The 25,859-nt window shown below is 49.9% G+C and overlaps 1 protein-coding gene across 2 annotated transcripts in view; it reads right to left on the reverse strand.

Moving 5' to 3' along the window:
* Positions 1 to 25,859, reverse strand: part of LOC124018993 (rho GTPase-activating protein 8-like) — a 47,862-nt gene that overhangs the window by 1,190 nt on the left and 20,813 nt on the right. For both annotated transcript variants that reach the window (XM_046334316.1, XM_046334315.1), the window contains exons 2-4: positions 18,873 to 18,945; positions 10,575 to 10,718; positions 1,148 to 1,235 (exon numbers count right to left, since the gene is read on the reverse strand). In XM_046334316.1, the coding sequence (XP_046190272.1) occupies positions 1,148 to 1,235; positions 10,575 to 10,718; positions 18,873 to 18,912 (272 nt within the window). In that variant the 5' untranslated portion in view covers positions 18,913 to 18,945. The remainder of the gene's footprint in view (positions 1 to 1,147; positions 1,236 to 10,574; positions 10,719 to 18,872; positions 18,946 to 25,859) is intronic.

The following is a 25,859-nucleotide window of genomic DNA, read 5'->3' on the forward strand; positions in this document are numbered from 1 at the left end:
TCTGCCTCACTGTCTCCGCCAGTAGAACGTCCTCTATGGTCTGTTCTGCTCTGAGGTAGATATGGACTACATAGAGCAGTTCTGCCTCACTGTCTCTGCCAGTTCTGCCTCACTGTCTCCGCCAGTAGAACGTCCTCTATGGTCTGTTCTGCTCTGAGGTAGATATGGACTACATAGAGCAGAACAGACCATAGAGGTAGATATGGACTACATAGAGCAGAACAGACCATAGAGGTAGATATGGACTACATAGAGCAGAACAGACCATAGAGGTAGATATGGACTACATAGAGCAGAACAGACCATAGAGGTAGATATGGACTACATAGAGCAGAACAGACCATAGAGGTAGATATGGACTACATAGAGCAGAACAGACCATAGAGGTAGATATGGACTACATAGAGCAGAACAGACCATAGAGGTAGATATGGACTACATAGAGCAGAACAGACCATAGAGGTAGATATGGACTACATAGAGCAGAACAGACCATAGAGGTAGATATGGACTACATAGAGCAGAACAGACCATAGAGGTAGATATGGACTACATAGAGCAGAACAGACCATAGAGGTAGATATGGACTACATAGAGCAGAACAGACCATAGAGGTAGATATGGACTACATAGAGCAGAACAGACCATAGAGGTAGATATGGACTACATAGAGCAGAACAGACCATAGAGGTAGATATGGACTACATAGAGCAGAACAGACCATAGAGGTAGATATGGACTACATAGAGCAGAACAGACCATAGAGGTAGATATGGACTACATAGAGCAGAACAGACCATAGAGGTAGATATGGACTACATAGAGCAGAACAGACCATAGAGGTAGATATGGACTACATAGAGCAGAACAGACCATAGAGGTAGATATGGACTACATAGAGCAGAACAGACCATAGAGGTAGATATGGACTACATAGAGCAGAACAGACCATAGAGGTAGATATGGACTACATAGAGCAGAACAGACCATAGAGGTAGATATGGACTACATAGAGCAGAACAGACCATAGAGGTAGATATGGACTACATAGAGCAGAACAGACCATAGAGGTAGATAGGATTACATAGAGCTACTTAAGGTCAGGTGTACATAAACAACACATATCGAGATGGTTGTCCTGACTCACTGCAGTAGGTGGTGGTGGTTGAGCTGATGGAGAGGGGGCATCAGGCAGCTACTGAAGATCACTAGCTTCCTGCCATAGTTATCATCACCTGGAGAGAACAGAGAGAACAGGAGGAGAGAGAGAGAGAACAGAAGAGAGAGAGAGAACAGGAGGAGAGAGAGAACAGGAGGAGAGAGAGAACAGGAAGAGAGAGAGAACAGGAGGAGAGAGAGAGAACAGAGAACAGGAGCAGAGATAACAGAGAGAGAACAGAGAGAACAGGAGAACAGGAGGAGAGAGAGGAGAGAGAACAGGAGGAGAGAGGAGAGAGAACAGGAGGAGAGAGAGAGAACAGGAGCAGAGATAACAGAGAGAAAACAGAGAACAGGAGGAGGAGAGAACAGAGAGAACAGAGAGAAAACAGAGAGAACAGGAGGAGGAGAGAACAGAGAGAACAGGAGGAGGAGAGAGCAGAGAGAACAGGAGGAGGAGAGAGCAGAGAGAAAACAGAGAGAACAGGAGGAGGAGAGAGCAGAGAGAACAGGAGGAGGAGAGAGCAGAGAGAACAGGAGGAGAGAGAACAGGAGGAGGAGAGAGCAGAGAGAACAGGAGGAGGAGAGAGCAGAGAGAACAGGAGGAGGAGAGAGCAGAGAGAAAACAGAGAGAACAGGAGGAGGAGAGAGCAGAGAGAACAGGAGGAGGAGAGAGCAGAGAGAAAACAGAGAGAACAGGAGGAGGAGAGAGCAGAGAGAACAGGAGGAGGAGAGAGCAGAGAGAACAGGAGGAGGAGAGAGCAGAGAGAAAACAGAGAGAACAGGAGGAGAGAGAACAGAGAGAACAGAGAGAACAGGAGGAGGAGAGAGCAGAGAGAAAACAGAGAGAACAGGAGGAGGAGAGAGCAGAGAGAACAGGAGGAGGAGAGAGCAGAGAGAACAGGAGGAGGAGAGAGCAGAGAGAAAACAGAGAGAACAGGAGGAGGAGAGAGCAGAGAGAACAGGAGGAGGAGAGAGCAGAGAGAACAGGAGGAGGAGAGAGCAGAGAGAAAACAGAGAGAACAGGAGGAGGAGAGAGCAGAGAGAACAGGAGGAGGAGAGAGCAGAGAGAACAGGAGGAGGAGAGAGCAGAGAGAAAACAGAGAGAACAGGAGGAGAGAGAACAGAGAGAACAGAGAGAACAGGAGGAGGAGAGAGGAGAGAGAACAGGAGGAGGAGAGAGCAGAGAGAACAGGAGGAGAGAGAGAGAACAGAGAGAAAACAGAGAGAACAGGAGAGAGAGAGAGAGCACATCAGCACATTAATCCTTATTAGAACCGGTGTAGAGCCTAACTGGAACACATAGACACCCTGTCAGTTTACAGTTTTTGGGGAAGATAATTTTTCACCATAAAAACAATGCACCTTTATAAGACAGCATCACACGGAGAATCACTTTGAGAATGGTGTTTTCCCCGCTAATTAATGGTGCTCATAGCCTCCTGCCAGGTGAATTGGTGCTCATAGCCTCCTGCCAGGTACACTGGTGCTCATAGCCTCCTGCCAGGTGCATTGGTGCTCATAGCCTCCTGCCAGGTGCATTGGTGCTCATAGCCTCCTGCCAGGTGCATTGGTGCTCATAGCCTCCTGCCAGGTACATTGGTGCTCATAGCCTCCTGCCAGGTGCATTGGTGCTCATAGCCTCCTGCCAGGTCCATTGGTGCTCATAGCCTCCTGCCAGGTGCATTGGTGCTCATAGCCTCCTGCCAGGTCCATTGGTGCTCATAGCCTCCTGCCAGGTCCATTGGTGCTCATAGCCTCCTGCCAGGTGCTCATTCCTGCCAGGTACATTGGTGCTCATAGCCTCCTGCCGGGTACATTGGTGCTCATAGCCTCCTGCCGGGTGCATTGGTGCTCATAGCCTCCTGCCGGGTGCATTGGTGCTCATAGCCTCCTGCCGGGTGCATTGGTGCTCATAGCCTCCTGCCGGGTGCATTGGTGCTCATAGCCTCCTGCCAGGTGAATTGGTGCTCATAGCCTCCTGCCAGGTACATTGGTGCTCATAGCCTCCTGCCAGGTACATTGGTGCTCATAGCCTCCTGCCAGGTACATTGGTGCTCATAGCCTCCTGCCAGGTACATTGGTGCTCATAGCCTCCTGCCAGGTACATTGGTGCTCATGGCCTCCTGCCAGGTACATTGGTCCTCATAGCCTCCTGCCAGGTGCATTGGTACTCATAGCCTCCTGCCAGGTACATTGGTGCTCATAGCCTCCTGCCAGGTACATTGGTGCTCATAGCCTCCTGCCAGGTACATTGGTGCTCATAGCCTCCTGCCAGGTGCATTGGTGCTCATAGCCTCCTGCCAGGTGCATTGGTGATCATAGCCTCCTGCCAGGTGCATTGGTGCTCATAGCCTCCTGCCAGGTAAATGCTGCCATTTAGGAACATCGTGCTAATAGCCTCCTGCCAGGTGCATTGCTGCCATTTAGGAACATTGTGCTCATAGCCTCCTGCCAGGTGCAATGCTGCCATTTAGGTCCATTGGTGCTCATAGCCTCCTGCCAGGTGAATTGGTGCTCATAGCCTCCTGCCAGGTGCATTGGTGCTCATAGCCTCCTGCCAGGTGCATTGGTGCTCATAGCCTCCTGCCAGGTGCATTGGTGCTCATAGCCTCCTGCCAGGTGCAATGCTGCCATTTAGGAACATTGTGCTCATAGCCTCCTGCCAGGTGCAATGCTGCCATTTAGGTACATTGGTGCTCATAGCCTCCTGCCAGGTACAATGCTGCCATTTAGGTACATTGGTGCTCATAGCCTCCTGCCAGGTACACTGGTGCTCATAGCCTCCTGCCAGGTGCATTGGTGCTCATAGCCTCCTGCCAGGTGCATTGGTGCTCATAGCCTCCTGCCAGGTACATTGGTGCTCATAGCCTCCTGCCAGGTGCATTGGGTGCATTGGTGCTCATAGCCTCCTGCCAGGTGCATTGGTGCTCATAGCCTCCTGCCAGGTGCATTGGTGCTCATAGCCTCCTGCCAGGTGCATTGGTGCTCATAGCCTCCTGCCAGGTGCACATTGGGTGCTCATAGCCTCCTGCCAGGTGCATTGGTGCTCATAGCCTCCTGCCAGGTACATTGGTGCTCATAGCCTCCTGCCAGGTACATTGGTGCTCTCATAGCCTCCTGCCAGGTGAATTGGTGCTCATAGCCTCCTGCCAGGTGAATTGGTGCTCATAGCCTCCTGCCAGGTACATTGGTGCTCATAGCCTCCTGCCAGGTGAATTTGGTGCTCATAGCCTCCTGCCAGGTGAATTGGTGCTCATAGCCTCCTGCCAGGTGCATTGGTGCTCATAGCCTCCTGCCAGGTGCATTGGTGCTCATAGCCTCCTGCCAGGTGCATTGGTGCTCATAGCCTCCTGCCAGGTGCAATGCTGCCATTTAGGAACATTGTGCTCATAGCCTCCTGCCAGGTGCAATGCTGCCATTTAGGTACATTGGTGCTCATAGCCTCCTGCCAGGTACAATGCTGCCATTTAGGTACATTGGTGCTCATAGCCTCCTGCCAGGTGCAATGCTGCCATTTAGGTACATTGGTGCTCATAGCCTCCTGCCAGGTGCAATGCTGCCATTTAGGTACATTGGTGCTCATAGCCTCCTGCCAGGTACATTGCTGCTCATAGCCTCCTGCCAGGTGCAATGCTGCCATTTAGGTACATTGGTGCTCATAGCCTCCTGCCAGGTACATTGCTGCTCATAGCCTCCTGCCAGGTGCAATGCTGCCATTTAGGTACATTGGTGCTCATAGCCTCCTGCCAGGTACATTGCTGCTTTATACATTGGTGCTCTCCTCCTGCCAGGTGCAATGCTGCCATTTAGGTACATTGGTGCTCATAGCCTCCTGCCAGGTACATTGCTGCTCATAGCCTCCTGCCAGGTGCAATGCTGCCATTTAGGTACATTGGTGCTCATAGCCTCCTGCCAGGTACATTGGTGCTCATAGCCTCCTGCCAGGTGCATTGGTGCTCATAGCCTCCTGCCAGGTACATTGGTGCTCATAGCCTCCTGCCAGGTACATTGGTGCTCATAGCCTCCTGCCAGGTACATTGGTGCTCATAGCCTCCTGCCAGGTACATTGGTGCTCATAGCCTCCTGCCAGGTACATTGGTGCACATAGCCTCCTGCCAGGTGCATTGGTACTCATAGCCTCCTGCCAGGTACATTGGTGCTCATAGCCTCCTGCCAGGTACATTGGTGCTCATGGCCTCCTGCCAGGTACATTGGTCCTCATAGCCTCCTGCCAGGTGCATTGGTACTCATAGCCTCCTGCCAGGTACATTGGTGCTCATAGCCTCCTGCCAGGTACATTGGTGCTCATAGCCTCCTGCCAGGTACATTGGTGCTCATAGCCTCCTGCCAGGTCCTGCATTGGTGCTCATAGCCTCCTGCCAGGTGCATTGGTGCTCATAGCCTCCTGCCAGGTGCATTGGTGCTCATAGCCTCCTGCCAGGTGCATTGGTGCTCATAGCCTCCTGCCAGGTACATTGGTGCTCATAGCCTCCTGCCAGGTACATTGGTGCTCATAGCCTCCTGCCAGGTACATTGGTGCTCATAGCCTCCTGCCAGGTGAATTGGTGCTCATAGCCTCCTGCCAGGTACATTGGTGCTCATAGCCTCCTGCCAGGTGAATTGGTGCTCATAGCCTCCTGCCAGGTGCATTGGTGCTCATAGCCTCCTGCCAGGTGCATTGGTGCTCATAGCCTCCTGCCAGGTGCATTGGTGCTCATAGCCTCCTGCCAGGTGCATTGGTGCTCATAGCCTCCTGCCAGGTGCAATGCTGCCATTTAGGAACATTGTGCTCATAGCCTCCTGCCAGGTGCAATGCTGCCATTTAGGTACATTGGTGCTCATAGCCTCCTGCCAGGTGAAATGCTGCCATTTAGGTACATTGGTGCTCATAGCCTCCTGCCAGGTACATTGCTGCTCATAGCCTCCTGCCAGGTAAAATGCTGCCATTTAGGTACATTGGTGCTCATAGCCTCCTGCCAGGTACATTGCTGCTCATAGCCTCCTGCCAGGTACAATGCTGCCATTTAGGTACATTGGTGCTCATAGCCTCCTGCCAGGTACATTGCTGCCATTTAGGTACATTGGTGCTCATAGCCTCCTGCCAGGTGCAATGCTGCCATTTAGGTACATTGGTGCTCATAGCCTCCTGCCAGGTACATTGCTGCTCATAGCCTCCTGCCAGGTGCAATGCTGCCATTTAGGTACATTGGTGCTCATAGCCTCCTGCCAGGTACATTGCTGCTCATAGCCTCCTGCCAGGTGCAATGCTGCCATTTAGGTACATTGGTGCTCATAGCCTCCTGCCAGGTACATTGGTGCCCATAGCCTCCTGCCAGGTGCATTGGTGCTCATAGCCTCCTGCCAGGTACATTGGTGCTCATAGCCTCCTGCCAGGTTCATTGGTGCTCATAGCCTCCTGCCAGGTACATTGGTGCTCATAGCCTCCTGCCAGGTACATTGGTGCACATAGCTTCCTGCCAGGTACATTGGTGCTCATGGCCTCCTGCCAGGTACATTGGTCCTCATAGCCTCCTGCCAGGTGCATTGGTACTCATAGCCTCCTGCCAGGTACATTGGTGCTCATAGCCTCCTGCCAGGTACATTGGTGCTCATGGCCTCCTGCCAGGTACATTGGTCCTCATAGCCTCCTGCCAGGTGCATTGGTACTCATAGCCTCCTGCCAGGTACATTGGTGCTCATAGCCTCCTGCCAGGTACATTGGTGCTCATAGCCTCCTGCCAGGTACATTGGTGCTCATAGCCTCCTGCCAGGTGCATTGGTGCTCATAGCCTCCTGCCAGGTGCATTGGTGATCATAGCCTCCTGCCAGGTGCATTGGTGCTCATAGCCTCCTGCCAGGTAAATGCTGCCATTTAGGAACATCGTGCTCATAGCCTCCTGCCAGGTGCATTGCTGCCATTTTGGAACATCGTGCTCATAGCCTCCTGCCAGGCTCATAGCCTCCTGCCAGGTACATTGGTGCTCATAGCCTCCTGCCAGGTGAATTGGTGCTCATAGCCTCCTGCCAGGTGCATTGCTGCCATTTAGTGACGATTTTCAAGCCAAAACGTTCTGATCTGATGCATCAGCTTCATTGCTTTTAAAAGGTGTTTTGATGCTAGTGGTTGTATTCATGTGGGATCTATCGCATCCCACAACTGTCCCAGACGATGTCTGGAATATTTCTCTCGCACCTTTAGGACAAGTTGACCCAACAGGATACAGGGCATTCAGGAAGTATTCAGACCCTTTCACCTTTAGGACAGGTTGACCCAACAGGATACAGGGCATTCAGACCCTTTCACCTTTAGGACAGGTTGACCCAACAGGATACAGGAAGTATTCAGACCCTTTCACCTTTAGGACAGGTTGACCCAACAGGATACAGGGCATTCAGGAAGTATTCAGACCCTTTCACCTTTAGGACAGGTTGACCCAACAGGATACAGGGCATTCAGGAAGTATTCAGACCCCTTCACCTTTAGGACAGGTTGACCCAACAGGATACAGGGCATTCAGGAAGTATTCAGACCCCTTCACCTTTAGGACAGGTTGACCCAACAGGATACAGGGCATTCAGGAAGTATTCAGACCCCTTCACCTTTAGGACAGGTTGACCCAACAGGATACAGGGCATTCAGGAAGTATTCAGACCCCTTCACCTTTAGGACAGGTTGACCCAACAGGATACAGGGCATTCAGGAAGTATTCAGACCCCTTCACCTTTAGGACAGGTTGACCCAACAGGATACAGGGCATTCAGGAAGTATTCAGACCCCTTCACCTTTAGGACAGGTTGACCCAACAGGATACAGGGCATTCAGGAAGTATTCAGACCCTTTCACCTTTAGGACAGGTTGACCCAACAGGATACAGGGCATTCAGACCCTTTCACCTTTAGGACAGGTTGACCCAACAGGATACAGGAAGTATTCAGACCCCTTCACCTTTAGGACAGGTTGACCCAACAGGATACAGGGCATTCAGACCCTTTCACCTTTAGGACAGGTTGACCCAACAGGATACAGGAAGTATTCAGACCCCTTCACCTTTAGGACAGGTTGACCCAACAGGATACAGGGCATTCAGACCCTTTCACCTTTAGGACAGGTTGACCCAACAGGATACAGGAAGTATTCAGACCCCTTCACCTTTAGGACAGGTTGACCCAACAGGATACAGGAAGTATTCAGACCCCTTCACCTTTAGGACAGGTTGACCCAACAGGATACAGGGCATTCAGGAAGTATTCAGACCCCTTCACCTTTAGGACAGGTTGACCCAACAGGATACAGGAAGTATTCAGACCCCTTCACCTTTAGGACAGGTTGACCCAACAGGATACAGGGCATTCAGACCCTTTCACCTTTAGGACAGGTTGACCCAACAGGATACAGGGCATTCAGACCCCTTCACCTTTAGGACAGGTTGACCCAACAGGATACAGGAAGTATTCAGACCCCTTCACCTTTAGGACAGGTTGACCCAACAGGATACAGGGCATTCAGGAAGTATTCAGACCCTTTTGTTACAGCCTTTTCCTAAAATCTATTAAATAAATATTTTCCTCATCGATCGACACACATTACCACAAAATGCCAAAGCAAAACTTGATTTTTTTTTTAATCTATAAAAAATAAAGAACACACATACCTTATTTACACAACGATTCAGACTCTTTGCTATGAGTCTCGAAATTGAGCTCAGGCGCATCCTGTTTCCATTGATCATCCTTGAGATGTTTCTACAACTTGGAGTCCACTTGTGGTAAATTCTATTGATTGAACATGATTTGGAAAGGCACACACCTGTCTATATAAGGTCCCACAGTTGACAGTGCATGTCAGAACAAAAACCAAGCCATGAGGTCGAAGGAATTGTCCGTAGAGCTCCGAGACAGGTTTGTGTCCAGGCACAGATCTGGGGTACCAAAAAATATCAGCAGCATTGAAGGTCCCCAAGAACACAGTGGCCTCCATCATCCTTAAATGGAAGAAGTCTGGAACCACCAAGACTCTTCCTAGTGCTGGCTGCCCGGCCAAACTGAGCAATCTGGGGAGAGGGGCCTTGGTCAGGGAGGTGAGGGTGGTCACTCTGACAGAGCTCCATAGTTCCTTTGTGGAGATGGGAGAACCTTCCAGAAGGACAACCATTTCTGCAGCACTCCACCAATCAGGCCTTTATGGTAGAGTGGCCAGACGGAAGCCACTCCTCAGTAATATGCCCATGACAGCCCGCTTGGAGTTGCAAAAAGGCACATGAGAGCCTCACTTGGAGTTTGCCAAAAAGGCACCGAAAGGACTCAGACGATGAGAAACAAGATTCTCTGGTCTGATGAAAACAAGATTGAACTCTTTGACCTGAATGTCAAGCGTCACGTCTGGAGGAAACCTGGCACCATCCCTACAGTGAAGCATGGTGGTGGTAACATCATGCTGTGGGGATGCTTTTCAGCGGCAGGGACTGGGAGACTAGTCAGGATCGAGGGAAGATGAACGGAGCAAAGTACAGAGAGATCCTTGATGAAAACCTGCTCCAGAGCGCTCAGGACGCTCAGACTGGGGCGAATGTTCACCTTCCAATAGGACAACGACCCTAAGCACACAGCCAAGACAACACAGGAGTGGCTTTGGGACAAGTCTCTGAATCTCCTTGAGTGGCCCAGCCAGAGGCCGGACTTGAACCCGATCAAACATCTCTGGAGGGACCTGAAAATAGCTGTGCAGCGACGCTCCCCATCCAACCTGACAGAGCTTGAGAGGATCTGCAGAGAAGAATGGGAGATACTCCCCAAATACAGGTGTGCCAAGGGTTAGGGTTAGGAGGTGTGACCTGTCGGATCCCTGTGACCTGTCGGATCCCTGTGACCTGTCGGATCCCTGTGACCTGTCGGATCCCTGTGACCTGTCGGATCCCTGTGACCTGTCGGATCCCTGTGACCTGTCGGATCCCTGTGACCTGTCGGATCCCTGTGACCTGTCAAATCCCTGTGACCTGTAGAATCCCTGTGACCTGTAGGATCCCTGTGACCTGTAGGATCCCTGTGACCTGTAGGATCCCTGTGACCTGTAGGATCCCTGTGACCTGTCGGATCCCTGTCGGATCCCTGTAGGATCCCTGTGACCTGTCGGATCCCTGTAGGATCCCTGTAGGATCCCTGTGACCTGTAGAATCCCTGTGACCTGTCGGATCCCTGTAGGATCCCTGTAGAATCCCTGTGACCTGTAGGATCCCTGTGACCTGTAGGACCCCTGTAGGATCCCTGTGACCTGTCGGATCCCTGTGGGATCCCTGTGGCCTGTAGGATACCTGTGGCCACATCGTAGTAGGGGTGAGAGGTGTCCTGGTTACCTGTGACCTGTAGGATCCCATGTCGAGCCACATCGTAGTAGGGGTGAGAGGTGTCCTGGTTACCTGTGACCTGTAGGATCCCGTGTCGAGCCACATCGTAGTAGGGGTGAGAGGTGTCCTGGCTGAAGCTGACTCTACGTGGGGCTGGAGGGCGATCCGGACGGTACCCATGACGACCCTGTTCCTCATCTTCCTCCTTCTGCAGCTCTGAGGAGACAAATAGAGGGTAGCCATGTTACACCAAAACTGTCAATGTTGCAGCCCCAGTGTCAGGCCCACTCCTCCCCAGTGTCAGGCCCACTCGCCCCCAGTGTCAGGCCCACTCGCCCCCAGTGTCGGGCCCACTCCTCCCCAGTGTCGGGCCCACTCCTCCCCTGTGTCGGGCCCACTCCTCCCCAGTGTCAGGCCCACTCGCCCCCAGTGTCAGGCCCACTCCTCCCCAGTGTCAGGCCCACTCCTCCCCAGTGTCAGGCCCACTCCTCCCCAGTGTCAGGCCCACTCGCCCTCAGTGTCAGGCCCACTCGCCCTCAGTGTCAGGCCCACTCGCCCTCAGTGTCAGGCCCACTCGCCCTCAGTGTCAGGCCCACACTGTATTGAACTCAGTAGGGAATCAACTATAAGATTGAATTTAGCAGGGAATCAACTAAATGCATTGAACTTAGTAGGGAGTCAACTAAATGCATTGAACTTAGTAGGGAGTCAACTAAATGCATTGAACTTAGTAGGGAGTCAACTAAATGCATTGAACTTAGTAGGGAGTCAACTAAATGTATTGAACTCAGTAGGGAGTCAACTAAATGCATTGAACTTAGTAGGGAGTCAACTAAATGCATTGAACTTAGTAGGGAGTCAACTAAATGTATTGAACTTAGGAACTTAGGGGTTAGGATTTAGGAGTTAGGGTTTAGGGGTTACGATTTAGGCGTTAGGGGTTAGCGGTTAGGGTTTAGGATTTAGGGGTTCGGATTTAGAGGTTCGGATTTAGAGGTTCGGATTTAGAGGTTCGGATTTAGAGGTTCGGATTTAGAGGTTCGGATTTAGAGGTTTTTAGAGGTTCGGATTTAGAGGTTCGGATTTAGAGGTTCGGGTTAGATTTTTAGGGTATGGACATCCCAAGGATCCCAGATAGCACTAATCGTTATTTAAACAGTGTTGCTCTGTAGCACACTGAGGAGGTTGATGACATGCTGATCTTTCAAAATACTCTTTCATGACGTCACTTCAATCACACATAACTAGTCCTGTAACAGACTAGTACTACTACTGACTAGGTTATGGGCCCATAACTAGTCCTGTAACAGACTACTACTACTGCTGACTAGGTTATGACACATAACTAGTCCGGTAACAGATTACTACTACTACTGACTAGGTTATGACACATAACTAGTCCTGTAACAGATTACTACTACTGACTAGGTTATGACACATAACTAGTCCTGTAAAAGACTACTACTACTGACTAGGTTATGACACATAACTAGTCCTGTAACAGATTACTACTACTACTGACTAGGTTATGACACATAACTAGTCCTGTAACAGATTACTACTACTACTGACTAGGTTATGACACATAACTAGTCCTGTAACAGATTACTACTACTACTGACTAGGTTATGACACATAACTAGTCCTGTAACAGACTACTACTACTGACTAGGTTATGGGCACATAACTAGTCCTGTAACAGATTACTACTACTACTGACTAGGTTATGACACATAACTAGTCCGGTAACAGACTACTACTGCTGACTAGGTTATGGGCCCATAACTAGTCCTGTAACAGACTACTACTGACTAGGTTATGACACATAACTAGTCCGGTAACAGACTACTAATGCTGACTAGGTTATGGGCCCATAACTAGTCCTGTAACAGACTACTACTGACTAGGTTATGACACATAACTAGTCCTGTAACAGACTACTACTACTACTACTACTGACTAGGTTATGACACATAACTAGTCCTGTAACAGACTACTACTACTGACTAGGTTATGACACATAACTAGTCCTGTAACAGACTACTACTACTGACTAGGTTATGGGCCCATAACTAGTCCTGTAACAGACTACTACTACTACTGACTAGGTTATGACACAGAACTAGTCCTGTAACAGACTACTACTACTGACTAGGTTATGGGCCCATAACTAGTCCTGTAACAGACTACTACTACTACTGACTAGGTTATGACACATAACTAGTCCTGTAACAGACTACTACTGACTAGGTTATGGGCCCATAACTAGTCCTGTAACAGACTACTACTACTACTGACTAGGTTATGGGCCCATAACTAGTCCTGTAACAGACTACTACTACTACTGACTAGGTTATGGGCCCATAACTAGTCCTGTAACAGACTACTACTACTACTGACTAGGTTATGGGCCCATAACTAGTCCTGTAACAGATTACTACTACTACTGACTAGGTTATGACACATAACTAGTCCTGTAACAGACTACTACTACTACTGACTAGGTTATGGGCCCATAACTAGTCCTGTAACAGACTACTACTACTACTGACTAGGTTATGGGCCCATAACTAGTCCTGTAACAGACTACTACTACTACTGACTAGGTTATGGGCCCATTCCTTTCTAAACATGTTGATAATTGAGAATAACTGAACATCTCCTCTATAAATTCACATCCATATCCTGGTTTGTGTCGGGTCTTCCTGTCCGTTGCTGTTTCCGCCCCAAAAAACTGATAATACACAGAAAACAACAGATAAAAACAGGGACTGGAAACTGTGTCCTAATCTAGATCAGTATTTACCCTGCTCTGCCCTGTCCAGAGGGAAGGTAACCAGAAATACTGTGTCCTAATCTAGATCAGTATTTACCCTGCTCTGCCCTGTCCAGAGGGAAGGTAACCAGAAATACTGTGTCCTAATCTAGATCAGTATTTACCCTGCTCATCTGCCCTGTCCAGAGGGAAGGTAACCAGAAATACTGTGTCCTAATCTAGATCAGTATTTACCCTGCTCTGCCCTGTCCAGAGGGAAGGTAACCAGAAATACTGTGTCCTAATCTAGATCAGTATTTACCCTGCTCTGCCCTGTCCAGAGGGAAGGTAACCAGAAATACTGTGTCCTAATCTAGATCAGTATTTACCCTGCTCTGCCCTGTCCAGAGGGAAGGTAACCAGAAATACTGTGTCCTAATCTAGATCAGTATTTACCCTGCTCTGCCCTGTCCAGAGGGAAGGTAACCAGAAATACTGTGTCCTAATCTAGATCAGTATTTACCCTGCTCTGCCCTGTCCAGAGGGAAGGTAACCAGAAATACTGTGTCCTAATCTAGATCAGTATTTACCCTGCTCTGCCCTGTCCAGAGGGAAGGTAACCAGAAATACTGTGTCCTAATCTAGATCAGTATTTACCCTGCTCTGCCCTGTCCAGAGGGAAGGTAACCAGAAATACTGTGTCCTAATCTAGATCAGTATTTACCCTGCTCTGCCCTGTCCAGAGGGAAGGTAACCAGAAATACTGTGTCCTAATCTAGATCAGTATTTACCCTGCTCTGCCCTGTCCAGAGGGAAGGTAACCAGAAATACTGTGTCCTAATCTAGATCAGTATTTACCCTGCTCTGCCCTGTCCAGAGGGAAGGTAACCAGAAATACTGTGTCCCAAATGACTCCCTATTCCCTATAGAGTAGACTAATTAGAGGCCTAACAGCCCCTGTGAAGTGTAGTGCACTATATAGGGAGCCGGTTGGGAGGAACCCAGATATAGTGGAGAAAGAAAAGCTACCCAGAGGAATATGTTGTTTATTCTGGGGGACAAGGAGAACATTTACCCTTCTAGTTTCTACTGCCTCTCTCATAATGTCTACGGGGATAGTTCCCACACTACTACCTCTCTCATAATGTCTACTGGGATAGTTCCAACACTACTGCCTCTCTCATAATGTCTACTGGGATAGTTCCCACACTACTGCCTCTCTCATAATGTCTACTGGGATAGTTCCCACACTACTACCTCTCTCATAATGTCTACTGGGATAGTTCCTTACTACCTCTCTCATAATGTCTACTGGGATAGTTCCCACACTACTGCCTCTCTCATAATGTCTACTGGGATAGTTCCCACACTACTACCTCTCTCATAATGTCTACTGGGATAGTTCCCACACTACTGCCTCTCTCATAATGTCTACGGGGATAGTTCCCACACTACTACCTCTCTCATAATGTCTACTGGGATAGTTCCCACACTACTACCTCTCTCATAATGTCTACTGGGATAGTTCCCACACTACTACCTCTCTCATAATGTCTACTGGGATAGTTCCCACACTACTACCTCTCTCATAATGTCTACTGGGATAGTTCCCACACTACTGCCTCTCTCATAATGTCTACTGGGATAGTTCCCACACTACTGCCTCTCTCATAATGTCTACTGGGATAGTTCCCACACTACTGCCTCTCTCATAATGTCTACTGGGATAGTTCCCACACTACTACCTCTCTCATAATGTCTACTGGGATAGTTCCCACACTACTACCTCTCTCATAATGTCTACTGGGATAGTTCCCACACTACTGCCTCTCTCATAATGTCTACTGGGATAGTTCCCACACTACTGCCTCTCTCATAATGTCTACTGGGATAGTTACCACACTACTGCCTCTCTCATAATGTCTACTGGGATAGTTCCCACACTACTGCCTCTCTCATAATGTCTACTGGGATAGTTCCCACACTACTGCCTCTCTCATAATGTCTACTGGGATAGTTCCCACACTACTGCCTCTCTCATAATGTCTACTGGGATAGTTCCCACACTACTACCTCTCTTATAATGTCTACTGGGATAGTTCCCACACTACTACCTCTCTCATAATGTCTACTGGGATAGTTCCAACACTACTGCCTCTCTCATAAGGTCTACTGGGATAGTTCCAACACTACTGCCTCTCTCATAATGTCTACTGGGATAGTTCCCACACTACTGCCTCTCTCATAATGTCTACTGGGATAGTTCCCACACTACTACCTCTCTCATAATGTCTACTGGGATAGTTCCCACACTACTACCTCTCTCATAATGTCTACTGGGATAGTTCCCACACTACTGCCTCTCTCATAATGTCTACTGGGATAGTTCCCACACTACTACCTCTCTCATAATGTCTACTGGGATAGTTCCCACACTACTGCCTCTCTCATAATGTCTACTGGGATAGTTCCCACACTACTGCCTCTCTCATAATGTCTACTGGGATAGTTCCCACACTACTGCCTCTCTCATAATGTCTACTGGGATAGTTCCAACACTACTGCCTCTCTCATAATGTCTACTGGGATAGTTCCCACACTACTGCTCAGTCAGACTAATGGACTAACTGTGGAATGGGGACACTACTGCTCAGTCAGACTAATGGACTAACTGTGGAATGGGGACACTACTGCTCAGTCAAATGGACTAACTGTGGAATGGGGACACTACTGCTCAGTCAGTCAAATGGACTAACTGTGGAATGGGGACACTACTGCTCAGTCAGACTAATGGACTAACTGTGGAATGGGGACACTACTGCTCAGTCAGACTAATGGACTAACTGTGGAATGGGGACACTACTGCTCAGTCAGACTAATGGACTAACTGTGGAATGGGGACACTACTGCTCAGTCAAACTAATGGACTAACTGTGGCATGGGGACACTACTGCTCAGTCAGACTAATGGACTAACTGTGGAATGGGGACACTACTGCTCAGTCAAACTAATGGACTAACTGTGGAATGGGTAAGGATATTTTTACGATCCTCCTTCCAGGAAAAGACATTGGAAGGAGAACACAGTCAGCTGTGGTCACAAAAACAAAGACCTGTTGATATTCTAGGTACTTTCCAGCTGTGTGGTTTTCCTTGAAGTGGTGTGAAGGAATGTTGAGCGGATGACCTCCCAGTCCTTGCAGAGAGGAGGTAGAAGGTAGAAGGGGGAGAGGAGGTAGAAGGCAGAGAGGAGGATGAAGGCAGAGAGGAGGATGAAGGCAGAGAGGAGGATGAAGGCAGAGAGGAGGATGAAGGCAGAGAGGAGGATGAAGGCAGAGAGGAGGTAGAAGGCAGAGAGGAGGTAGAAGGCAGAGAGGAGGTAGAAGGCAGAGAGGAGGTAGAAGGGAGAGAGGAGGATGAAGGCAGAGAGGAGGATGAAGGCAGAGAGGAGGATGAAGGCAGAGAGGAGGATGAAGGGAGAGAGGAGGAAGAAGGCAGAGAGGAGGTAGAAGGCAGAGAGGAGGATGAAGGCAGAGAGGAGGATGAAGGGAGAGAGGAGGTAGAAGGGAGAGAGGAGGTAGAAGGGAGAGAGGAGGTAGAAGGCAGAGAGGAGGTAGAAGGCAGAGAGGAGGTAGAAGGCAGAGAGGAGGTAGCAGGCAGAGAGGAGGTAGCAGGGAGAGAGGAGGTAGAAGGGAGAGAGGAGGTAGAAGGCAGAGAGGAGGTAGAAGGGAGAGAGGAGGTAGAAGGGAGAGAGGAGGTAGAAGGGAGAGAGGAGGGAGAAGGCAGAGAGGAGGTAGAAGGCAGAGAGGAGGTAGAAGGTAGAGAGGAGGGAGAAGGGAGAGAGGGAGGTAGAAGGGAGAGAGGAGGTAGAAGGGAGAGAGGAGGTAGAAGGCAGAGAGGAGGTAGAAGGCAGAGAGGAGGTAGAAGGCAGAGAGGAGGTAGAAGGCAGAGAGGAGGGAGAAGGGAGAGAGGAGGTAGAAGGGAGAGAGGAGGGAGAAGGCAGAGAGGAGGAAGAAGGCAGAGAGGAGGTAGAAGGCAGAGAGGAGGTAGAAGGGAGAGAGGAGGTAGAAGGGAGAGAGGAGGTAGAAGGCAGAGAGGAGGTAGAAGGCAGAGAGGAGGTAGAAGGCAGAGAGGAGGTAGAAGGTAGAGAGGAGGGAGAAGGGAGAGAGGAGGTAGAAGGGAGAGAGGAGGGAGGGAGAAGGGAGAGAGGAGGAGAAGGGAGAGAGGAGGTAGAAGGGAGAGAGGAGGAGGAAGAAGGGAGAGAGGAGGTAGAAGGGAGAGAGGAGGAAGAAGGGAGAGAGGAGGTAGAAGGGAGAGAGGAGGTAGAAGGGAGAGAGGAGGTAGAAGGGAGAGAGGAGGTAGAAGGGAGAGAGGAGGGAGAAGGGAGAGAGGAGGGAGAAGGGAGAGAGGAGGTAGAAGGGAGAGAGGAGGTAGAAGGGAGAGAGGAGGTAGAAGGGAGAGAGGAGGTAGAAGGGAGAGAGGAGGTAGAAGGCAGAGAGGAGGTAGAAGGTAGAGAGGAGGGAGAAGGGAGAGAGGAGCTGGCACTAAGACTGACTCAGAGCAGAGGGAATGTGGGCACTGCCCAGATATGTTCATTTCCAGCTCCCTCCTCCTCTCCCTCCCCAAGCCCCTCCAGATATAATTATGAGCTGGGCCTTTTATCAGCAAGATGACCCGTCCTCCTCCTCCATCATCCATCTCCTCCTTCTTCTCCTTCTTCTTCTAAGATTGCATACAAAGCTATTTTTAGAACAGGCAACGTGTAATCTAACATGTGGTTGGGAGGAAACTAAGCCTGTTTGTGTTTGGGTCCCCTGACTGAATCATATCCTCTGTTCTGAGACCAGTCAGTAAGAGGGGGGGAGGGGTTCAGGCAGATCTTAGCTACATGGTCAATGACAGCCTGAGTTTTTGTGGGCAGTGTCATGGTGAGAGATTGGTCACTCTTCTGTCAGATCTAGGGCATTGATAATTTCCTGTACCCTTTAGAGAGAACATCACTGACCCAGTACGCTTTAGAGAGAACATCACTGACCCAGTACGCTTTAGAGAGAACACCACTGACCCAGTACGCTTTAGAGAGAACACCACTGACCCAGTACGCTTTAGAGAGAACACCACTGACCCAGTTCGGTTTAGAGAGAACATCTAAAACCACTGACCCAGTACGCTTTAGAGAGAACACCACTGACCCAGTTCGGTTTAGAGAGAACATCTAAAACCACTGACCCAGTACGCTTTAGAGAGAACACCACTGACCCAGTACGCTTTAGAGAGAACACCACTGACCCAGTACGCTTTAGAGAGAACACCACTGACCCAGTACGCTTTAGAGAGAACACCACTGACCCAGTACGCTATAGAGGAAGAGAAGGTAGAAAGACCATGTACATTTCATGTGTTTCATGGATAGGATGAATAGTGTTACAATCTCACTTATTAAATAGTAGGGTGTGTGTGTGTGTGTGTGTGTGTGTGTGTGTGTGTGTGTGTGTGTGTGTGTGTGTGTGTGTGTGTGTGTGTGTGTGTGTGTGTGTGTGTGTGTGTGTGTGTGTGTGTGTGTGTGTGTGTGTGTGTGTGTGTGTGTGTGTGTGTGTGTGTGTGTGTGTGTCTCACCTATTTCAGCCAGCTGCTCCAGGTCAGTAGATGAGATCATCGCTGTTTTCACTTTCAACTTCCACGGTCAACACTGAAAACACAGATTACATTATTATGTAAACACTGTCTCATTACCACCAGCTCTGAAACACTGTTCACCCTGTCTCGTTATCACTAGCTCTGAAACACTGTCTCGTTACCACCAGCTCTGAAACACTGTCTCGTTACCACTAGCTCTGAAACACTGTCTCGTTACCACCAGCTCTGAAACACTGTCTCGTTACCACCAGCTCTGAAACACTGTCTCGTTACCACCAGCTCTGAAACACTGTCTCGTTACCACCAGCTCTGAAACACTGTCTCGTTACCACCAGCTCTGAAACCCTGTAGACCCTGTCTCGTTACCACCAGCTCTGAAACCCTGTAGACCCTGTCTCGTTACCACCAGCTCTGAAACACTGTCTCGTTACCACCAGCTCTGAAACACTGTCTCGTTACCACCAGCTCTGAAACACTGTCTCATTACCACCAGCTCTGAAACACTGTCTCATTACCACCAGCTCTGAAACACTGTCTCTTACCACCAGCTCTGAAACCCTGTCTCGTTACCACCAGCTCTGAAATACTGTACTGTCTCGTTACCCTGTCTGAAACACTGTCTACCACCAGCTCTGAAACACTGTCTCGTTACCACCAGCTCTGAAACCCTGTCTCATTACCACCAGCTCTGAAACACTGTAGACCCTGTCTCGTTACCACCAGCTCTGAAACACTGTCTCGTTACCACCAGCTCTGAAACACTGTCTCGTTACCACCAGCTCTGAAACACTGTCTCGTTACCACCAGCTCTGAAACACTGTCTCGTTACCACCAGCTCTGAAACACTGTCTCATTACCACTAGCTCTGAAACACTGTCTCGTTACCACCAGCTCTGAAACCCTGTAGACCCTGTCTCGTTACCACCAGCTCTGAAACACTGTAGACCCTGTCTCGTTACCACCAGCTCTGAAACACTGTCTCGTTACCACCAGCTCTGAAACCCTGTCTCATTACCACCAGCTCTGAAACACTGTCTCGTTACCACCAGCTCTGAAACACTGTCTCATTACCACCAGCTCTGAAACACTGTCTCAGACCCTGCTCTGAAACACTGTAGACCCTGTTCGTTACCACCAGCGTTACCACCAGCTCTGAAACACTGTCTCGTTACCACCAGCTCTGAAACACTGTCTCGTTACCACCAGCTCTGAAACACTGTCTCGTTACCACCAGCTCTGAAACACTGTCTCGTTACCACCAGCTCTGAAACACTGTCTCGTTACCACCAGCTCTGAAACACTGTCTCGTTACCACTAGCTCTGAAACCCTGTAGACCCTGTCTCGTTACCACCAGCTCTGAAACACTGTCTCGTTACCACCAGCTCTGAAACACTGTCTCGTTACCACCAGCTCTGAAACCCTGTAGACCCTGTCTCGTTACCACTAGCTCTGAAACCCTGTAGACCCTGTCTCCTTACCACCAGCTCTGAAACACTGTAGACCCTGTCTGAAACACTGTTACCACCAGCTCTGAAACACTGTCTCGTTACAACCAGCTCTGAAACACTGTCTCATTACCACCAGCTCTGAAACACTGTAGACCCTGTCTCGTTACCACCAGCTCTGAAACACTGTCTCGTTACCACCAGCTCTGAAACACTGTAGACCCTGTCTCGTTACCACCAGCTCTGAAACACTGTAGACCCTGTCTCGTTACCACCAGCTCTGAAACACTGTAGACCCTGTCTCGTTACCACCAGCTCTGAAACACTGTCTCGTTACCACCAGCTCTGAAACACTGTAGACCCTGTCTCGTTACCACCAGCTCTGAAACACTGTCTCGTTACCACCAGCTCTGAAACACTGTCTCGTTACCACTAGCTCTGAAACACTGTCTCATTACCACCAGCTCTGAAACACTGTCTCGTTACCACCAGCTCTGAAACACTGTCTCTGTCTACCACCAGCTCTGAAACACTGTCTCGTTACCAAACCAGCTCTGAAACACTGTCTCGTTACCACCAGCTCTGAAACACTGTCTCGTTACCACCAGCTCTGAAACACTGTCTCGTTACCACCAGCTCTGAAACACTGTCTGTAGACCCTGTCTCGTTACCACCAGCTCTGAAACCCTGTAGACCCTGTCTCGTTACCACCAGCTCTGAAACACTGTCTCGTTACCACCAGCTCTGAAACCCTGTAGACCCTGTCTCGTTACCACCAGCTCTGAAACCCTGTAGACCCTGTCTCGTTACCACCAGCTCTGAAACACTGTCTCGTTACCACCAGCTCTGAAACACTGTCTCGTTACCACCAGCTCTGAAACACTGTCTCATTACCACCAGCTCTGAAACACTGTCTCGTTACCACCAGCTCTGAAACCCTGTAGACCCTGTCTCGTTACCACCAGCTCTGAAACACTGTAGACCCTGTCTCGTTACCACCAGCTCTGAAACACTGTCTCGTTACCACCAGCTCTGAAACCCTGTCTCATTACCACCAGCTCTGAAACACTGTAGACCCTGTCTCGTTACCACCAGCTCTGAAACACTGTCTCGTTACCACCAGCTCTGAAACACTGTCTCGTTACCACCAGCTCTGAAACACTGTCTCGTTACCACCAGCTCTGAAACACTGTCTCGTTACCACCAGCTCTGAAACACTGTCTCATTACCACTAGCTCTGAAACACTGTCTCGTTACCACCAGCTCTGAAACCCTGTAGACCCTGTCTCGTTACCACCAGCTCTGAAACACTGTAGACCCTGTCTCGTTACCACCAGCTCTGAAACACTGTCTCGTTACCACCAGCTCTGAAACACTGTCTCGTTACTGTCTCGTTACCACCAGCTCTGAAACCCTGTCTCATTACCACCAGCTCTGAAACACTGTCTCGTTACCACCAGCTCTGAAACACTGTCTCATTACCACCAGCTCTGAAACACTGTAGACCCTGTCTCGTTACCACCAGCTCTGAAACACTGTCTCGTTACCACCAGCTCTGAAACACTGTCTCGTTACCACCAGCTCTGAAACACTGTCTCGTTACCACCAGCTCTGAAACACTGTCTCGTTACCACCAGCTCTGAAACACTGTCTCGTTACCACCAGCTCTGAAACACTGTCTCTCGTTACCACCAGCTCTGAAACCCTGTAGACCCTGTCTCGTTACCACCAGCTCTGAAACACTGTCTCGTTACCACCAGCTCTGAAACACTGTCTCGTTACCACCAGCTCTGAAACCCTGTAGACCCTGTCTCGTTACCACTAGCTCTGAAACCCTGTAGACCCTGTCTCCTTACCACCAGCTCTGAAACACTGTAGACCCTGTCTCGTTACCACCAGCTCTGAAACACTGTCTCGTTACAACCAGCTCTGAAACACTGTCTCATTACCACCAGCTCTGAAACACTGTAGACCCTGAAACACTGTCTCGTTACCACCAGCTCTGAAACACTGTCTCGTTACCACCAGCTCTGAAACACTGTAGACCCTGTCTCGTTACCACCAGCTCTGAAACACTGTAGACCCTGTCTCGTTACCACCAGCTCTGAAACACTGTAGACCCTGTCTCGTTACCACCAGCTCTGAAACACTGTCTCGTTACCACCAGCTCTGAAACACTGTAGACCCTGTCTCGTTACCACCAGCTCTGAAACACTGTCTCGTTACCACCAGCTCTGAAACACTGTCTCGTTACCACTAGCTCTGAAACACTGTCTCATTACCACCAGCTCTGAAACACTGTCTCGTTACCACCAGCTCTGAAACACTGTCTCGTTACCACCAGCTCTGAAACACTGTCTCGTTACCACCAGCTCTGAAACACTGTCTCGTTACCACCAGCTCTGAAACCCTGTAGACCCTGTCTCGTTACCACCAGCTCTGAAACCCTGTAGACCCTGTCTCGTTACCACCAGCTCTGAAACACTGTCTCGTTACCACCAGCTCTGAAACACTGTCTCGTTACCACCAGCTCTGAAACACTGTCCCTGTCTCGTTACCAGCTCTGAAACACTGTCTCGTTACCACCAGCTCTGAAACACTGTCTCATTACCACTAGCTCTGAAACACTGTCTCGTTACCACCAGCTCTGAAACCCTGTAGACCCTGTCTCGTTACCACCAGCTCTGAAACACTGTAGACCCTGTCTCGTTACCACCAGCTCTGAAACACTGTCTCGTTACCACCAGCTCTGAAACACTGTCTCGTTACCACCAGCTCTGAAACCCTGTCTCATTACCACCAGCTCTGAAACACTGTAGACCCTGTCTCGTTACCACCAGCTCTGAAACACTGTCTCGTTACCACCAGCTCTGAAACACTGTCTGTCTCGTTACCACCAGCTCTGAAACACTGTCTCTGTTACCACCAGCTCTGAAACACTGTCTCGTTACCACCAGCTCTGAAACACTGTCTCATTACCACTAGCTCTGAAACACTGTCTCTCGTTACCACCAGCTCTGAAACCCTGTAGACCCTGTCTCGTTACCACCAGCTCTGAAACACTGTAGACCCCAGCTGAAACACTGTCTCGTTACCACCAGCTCTGAAACACTGTCTCGTTACCACCAGCTCTGAAACCCTGTCTCATTACCACCAGCTCTGAAACACTGTCTCGTTACCACCAGCTCTGAAACACTGTCTCATTACCACCAGCTCTGAAACACTGTAGACCCTGTCTCGTTACCACCAGCTCTGAAACACTGTCTCTCGTTACCACCAGCTCTGAAACACTGTCTCGTTACCACCAGCTCTGAAACACTGTCTCGTTACCACCAGCTCTGAAACACTGTCTCGTTACCACCAGCTCTGAAACACTGTCTCGTTACCACCAGCTCTGAAACACTGTCTCGTTACCACCAGCTCTGAAACCCTGTAGACCCTGTCTCGTTACCACCAGCTCTGAAACACTGTCTCTCGTTACCACCAGCTCTGAAACACTGTCTCGTTACCACCAGCTCTGAAACCCTGTAGACCCTGTCTCGTTACCCAGCTCTGAAACCCTGTAGACCCTGTCTCCTTACCACCAGCTCTGAAACACTGTAGACCCTGTCTCGTTACCACCAGCTCTGAAACACTGTCTCGTTACAACCAGCTCTGAAACACTGTCTCATTACCACCAGCTCTGAAACACTGTAGACCCTGTCTCGTTACCACCAGCTCTGAAACACTGTCTCGTTACCACCAGCTCTGAAACACTGTAGACCCTGTCTCGTTACCACCAGCTCTGAAACACTGTAGACCCTGTCTCGTTACCACCAGCTCTGAAACACTGTAGACCCTGTCTCGTTACCACCAGCTCTGAAACACTGTAGACCCTGTCTCGTTACCACCAGCTCTGAAACACTGTAGACCCTGTCTCGTTACCACCAGCTCTGAAACACTGTAGACCCTGTCTCGTTACCACCAGCTCTGAAACACTGTCTCGTTACCACCAGCTCTGAAACACTGTAGACCCTGTCTCGTTACCACCAGCTCTGAAACACTGTCTCGTTACCACCAGCTCTGAAACACTGTAGACCCTGTCTCGTTACCACCAGCTCTGAAACACTGTCTCGTTACCACCAGCTCTGAAACACTGTCTCGTTACCACCAGCTCTGAAACACTGTCTCGTTACCACTAGCTCTGAAACACTGTCTCGTTACCACCAGCTCTGAAACCCTGTCTCGTTACCACCAGCTCTGAAACACTGTAGACCCTGTCTCGTTACCACCAGCTCTGAAACACAGTCTCGTTACCACCAGCTCTGAAACACAGTCTCGTTACCACCAGCTCTGAAACACAGTCTCGTTACCACCAGCTCTGAAACACAGTCTCGTTACCACCAGCTCTGAAACACAGTCTCGTTACCACCAGCTCTGAAACACAGTCTCGTTACCACCAGCTCTGAAACACTGTCTCGTTACCACTAGGGGGAGCCCTGCCCTATAGGAGGGTATCTCTTCAGGAAGAGGCTTGAGGAGCCCTGCCCTGTCCTATAGGAGGGTATCTCTCCAGGAAGAGGCTTGAGGAGCCCTGCCCTGTCCTATAGGAGGGTATCTCTCCAGGAAGAGGCTTGAGGAGCCCTGCCCTGTCCTATAGGAGGGTATCTCTCCAGGAAGAGGCTTGAGGAGCCCTGCCCTGTCCTATAGGAGGGTATCTCTCCAGGAAGAGGCTTGAGGAGCCCTGCCCTGTCCTATAGGAGGGTATCTCTCCAGGAAGAGGCTTGAGGAGCACTGCCCTGTCCTATAGGAGGGTATCTCTCCAGGAAGAGGCTTGAGGAGCCCTGCCCTGTCCTATAGGAGGGTATCTCTCCAGGAAGAGGCTTGAGGAGCCATGCCCTGTCCTATGAGGGTATCTCTCCAGGAAGAGGCTTGAGGAGCCCTGCCCTGTCCTATAGGAGGGTATCTCTCCAGGAAGAGGCTTGAGGAGCCCTGCCCTGTCCTATAGGAGGGTATCTCTCCAGGAAGAGGCTTGAGGAGCCATGCCCTGTCCTATATGAGGGTATCTCTCCAGGAAGAGGCTTGAGGAGCCCTGCCCTGTCCTATAGGAGGGTATCTCTCCAGGAAGAGGCTTGAGGAGCCCTGCCCTGTCCTATAGGAGGGTATCTCTCCAGGAAGAGGCTTGAGGAGCCCTGCCCTGTCCTATAGGAGGGTATCTTTCCAGGAAGAGGCTTGAGGAGCCCTGCTGTAGGAAAAGCTAACTAATCCTACTTTGTGTATTTCAGGTAAATTAACAACCCAATGTTTAATCCCGTTTTGTCCACCTGCGTGTCCTGTTGGCGTCTGGACAAAAAAAAACACACGGTCTGGTCCACGTGTTAGTTCAACACTGTGGCGGCGGTTTGTACGGGCAAGTGCACCGCCCTGTAACGGACACGCAACGTCTTCGGTTATATCACATGATCTGGAATGAACTGTAGGCAGGTTTAACATCCGCTCAGTGGTGCGTTACAAATCCCTGAAGGTACAGAAATGATACAA

The sequence above is a fragment of the Oncorhynchus gorbuscha genome, unplaced genomic scaffold (genome assembly GCF_021184085.1).
Source record: "Oncorhynchus gorbuscha isolate QuinsamMale2020 ecotype Even-year unplaced genomic scaffold, OgorEven_v1.0 Un_scaffold_595, whole genome shotgun sequence".
NCBI classification, from domain to species: Eukaryota; Metazoa; Chordata; class Actinopteri; order Salmoniformes; family Salmonidae; genus Oncorhynchus; species Oncorhynchus gorbuscha.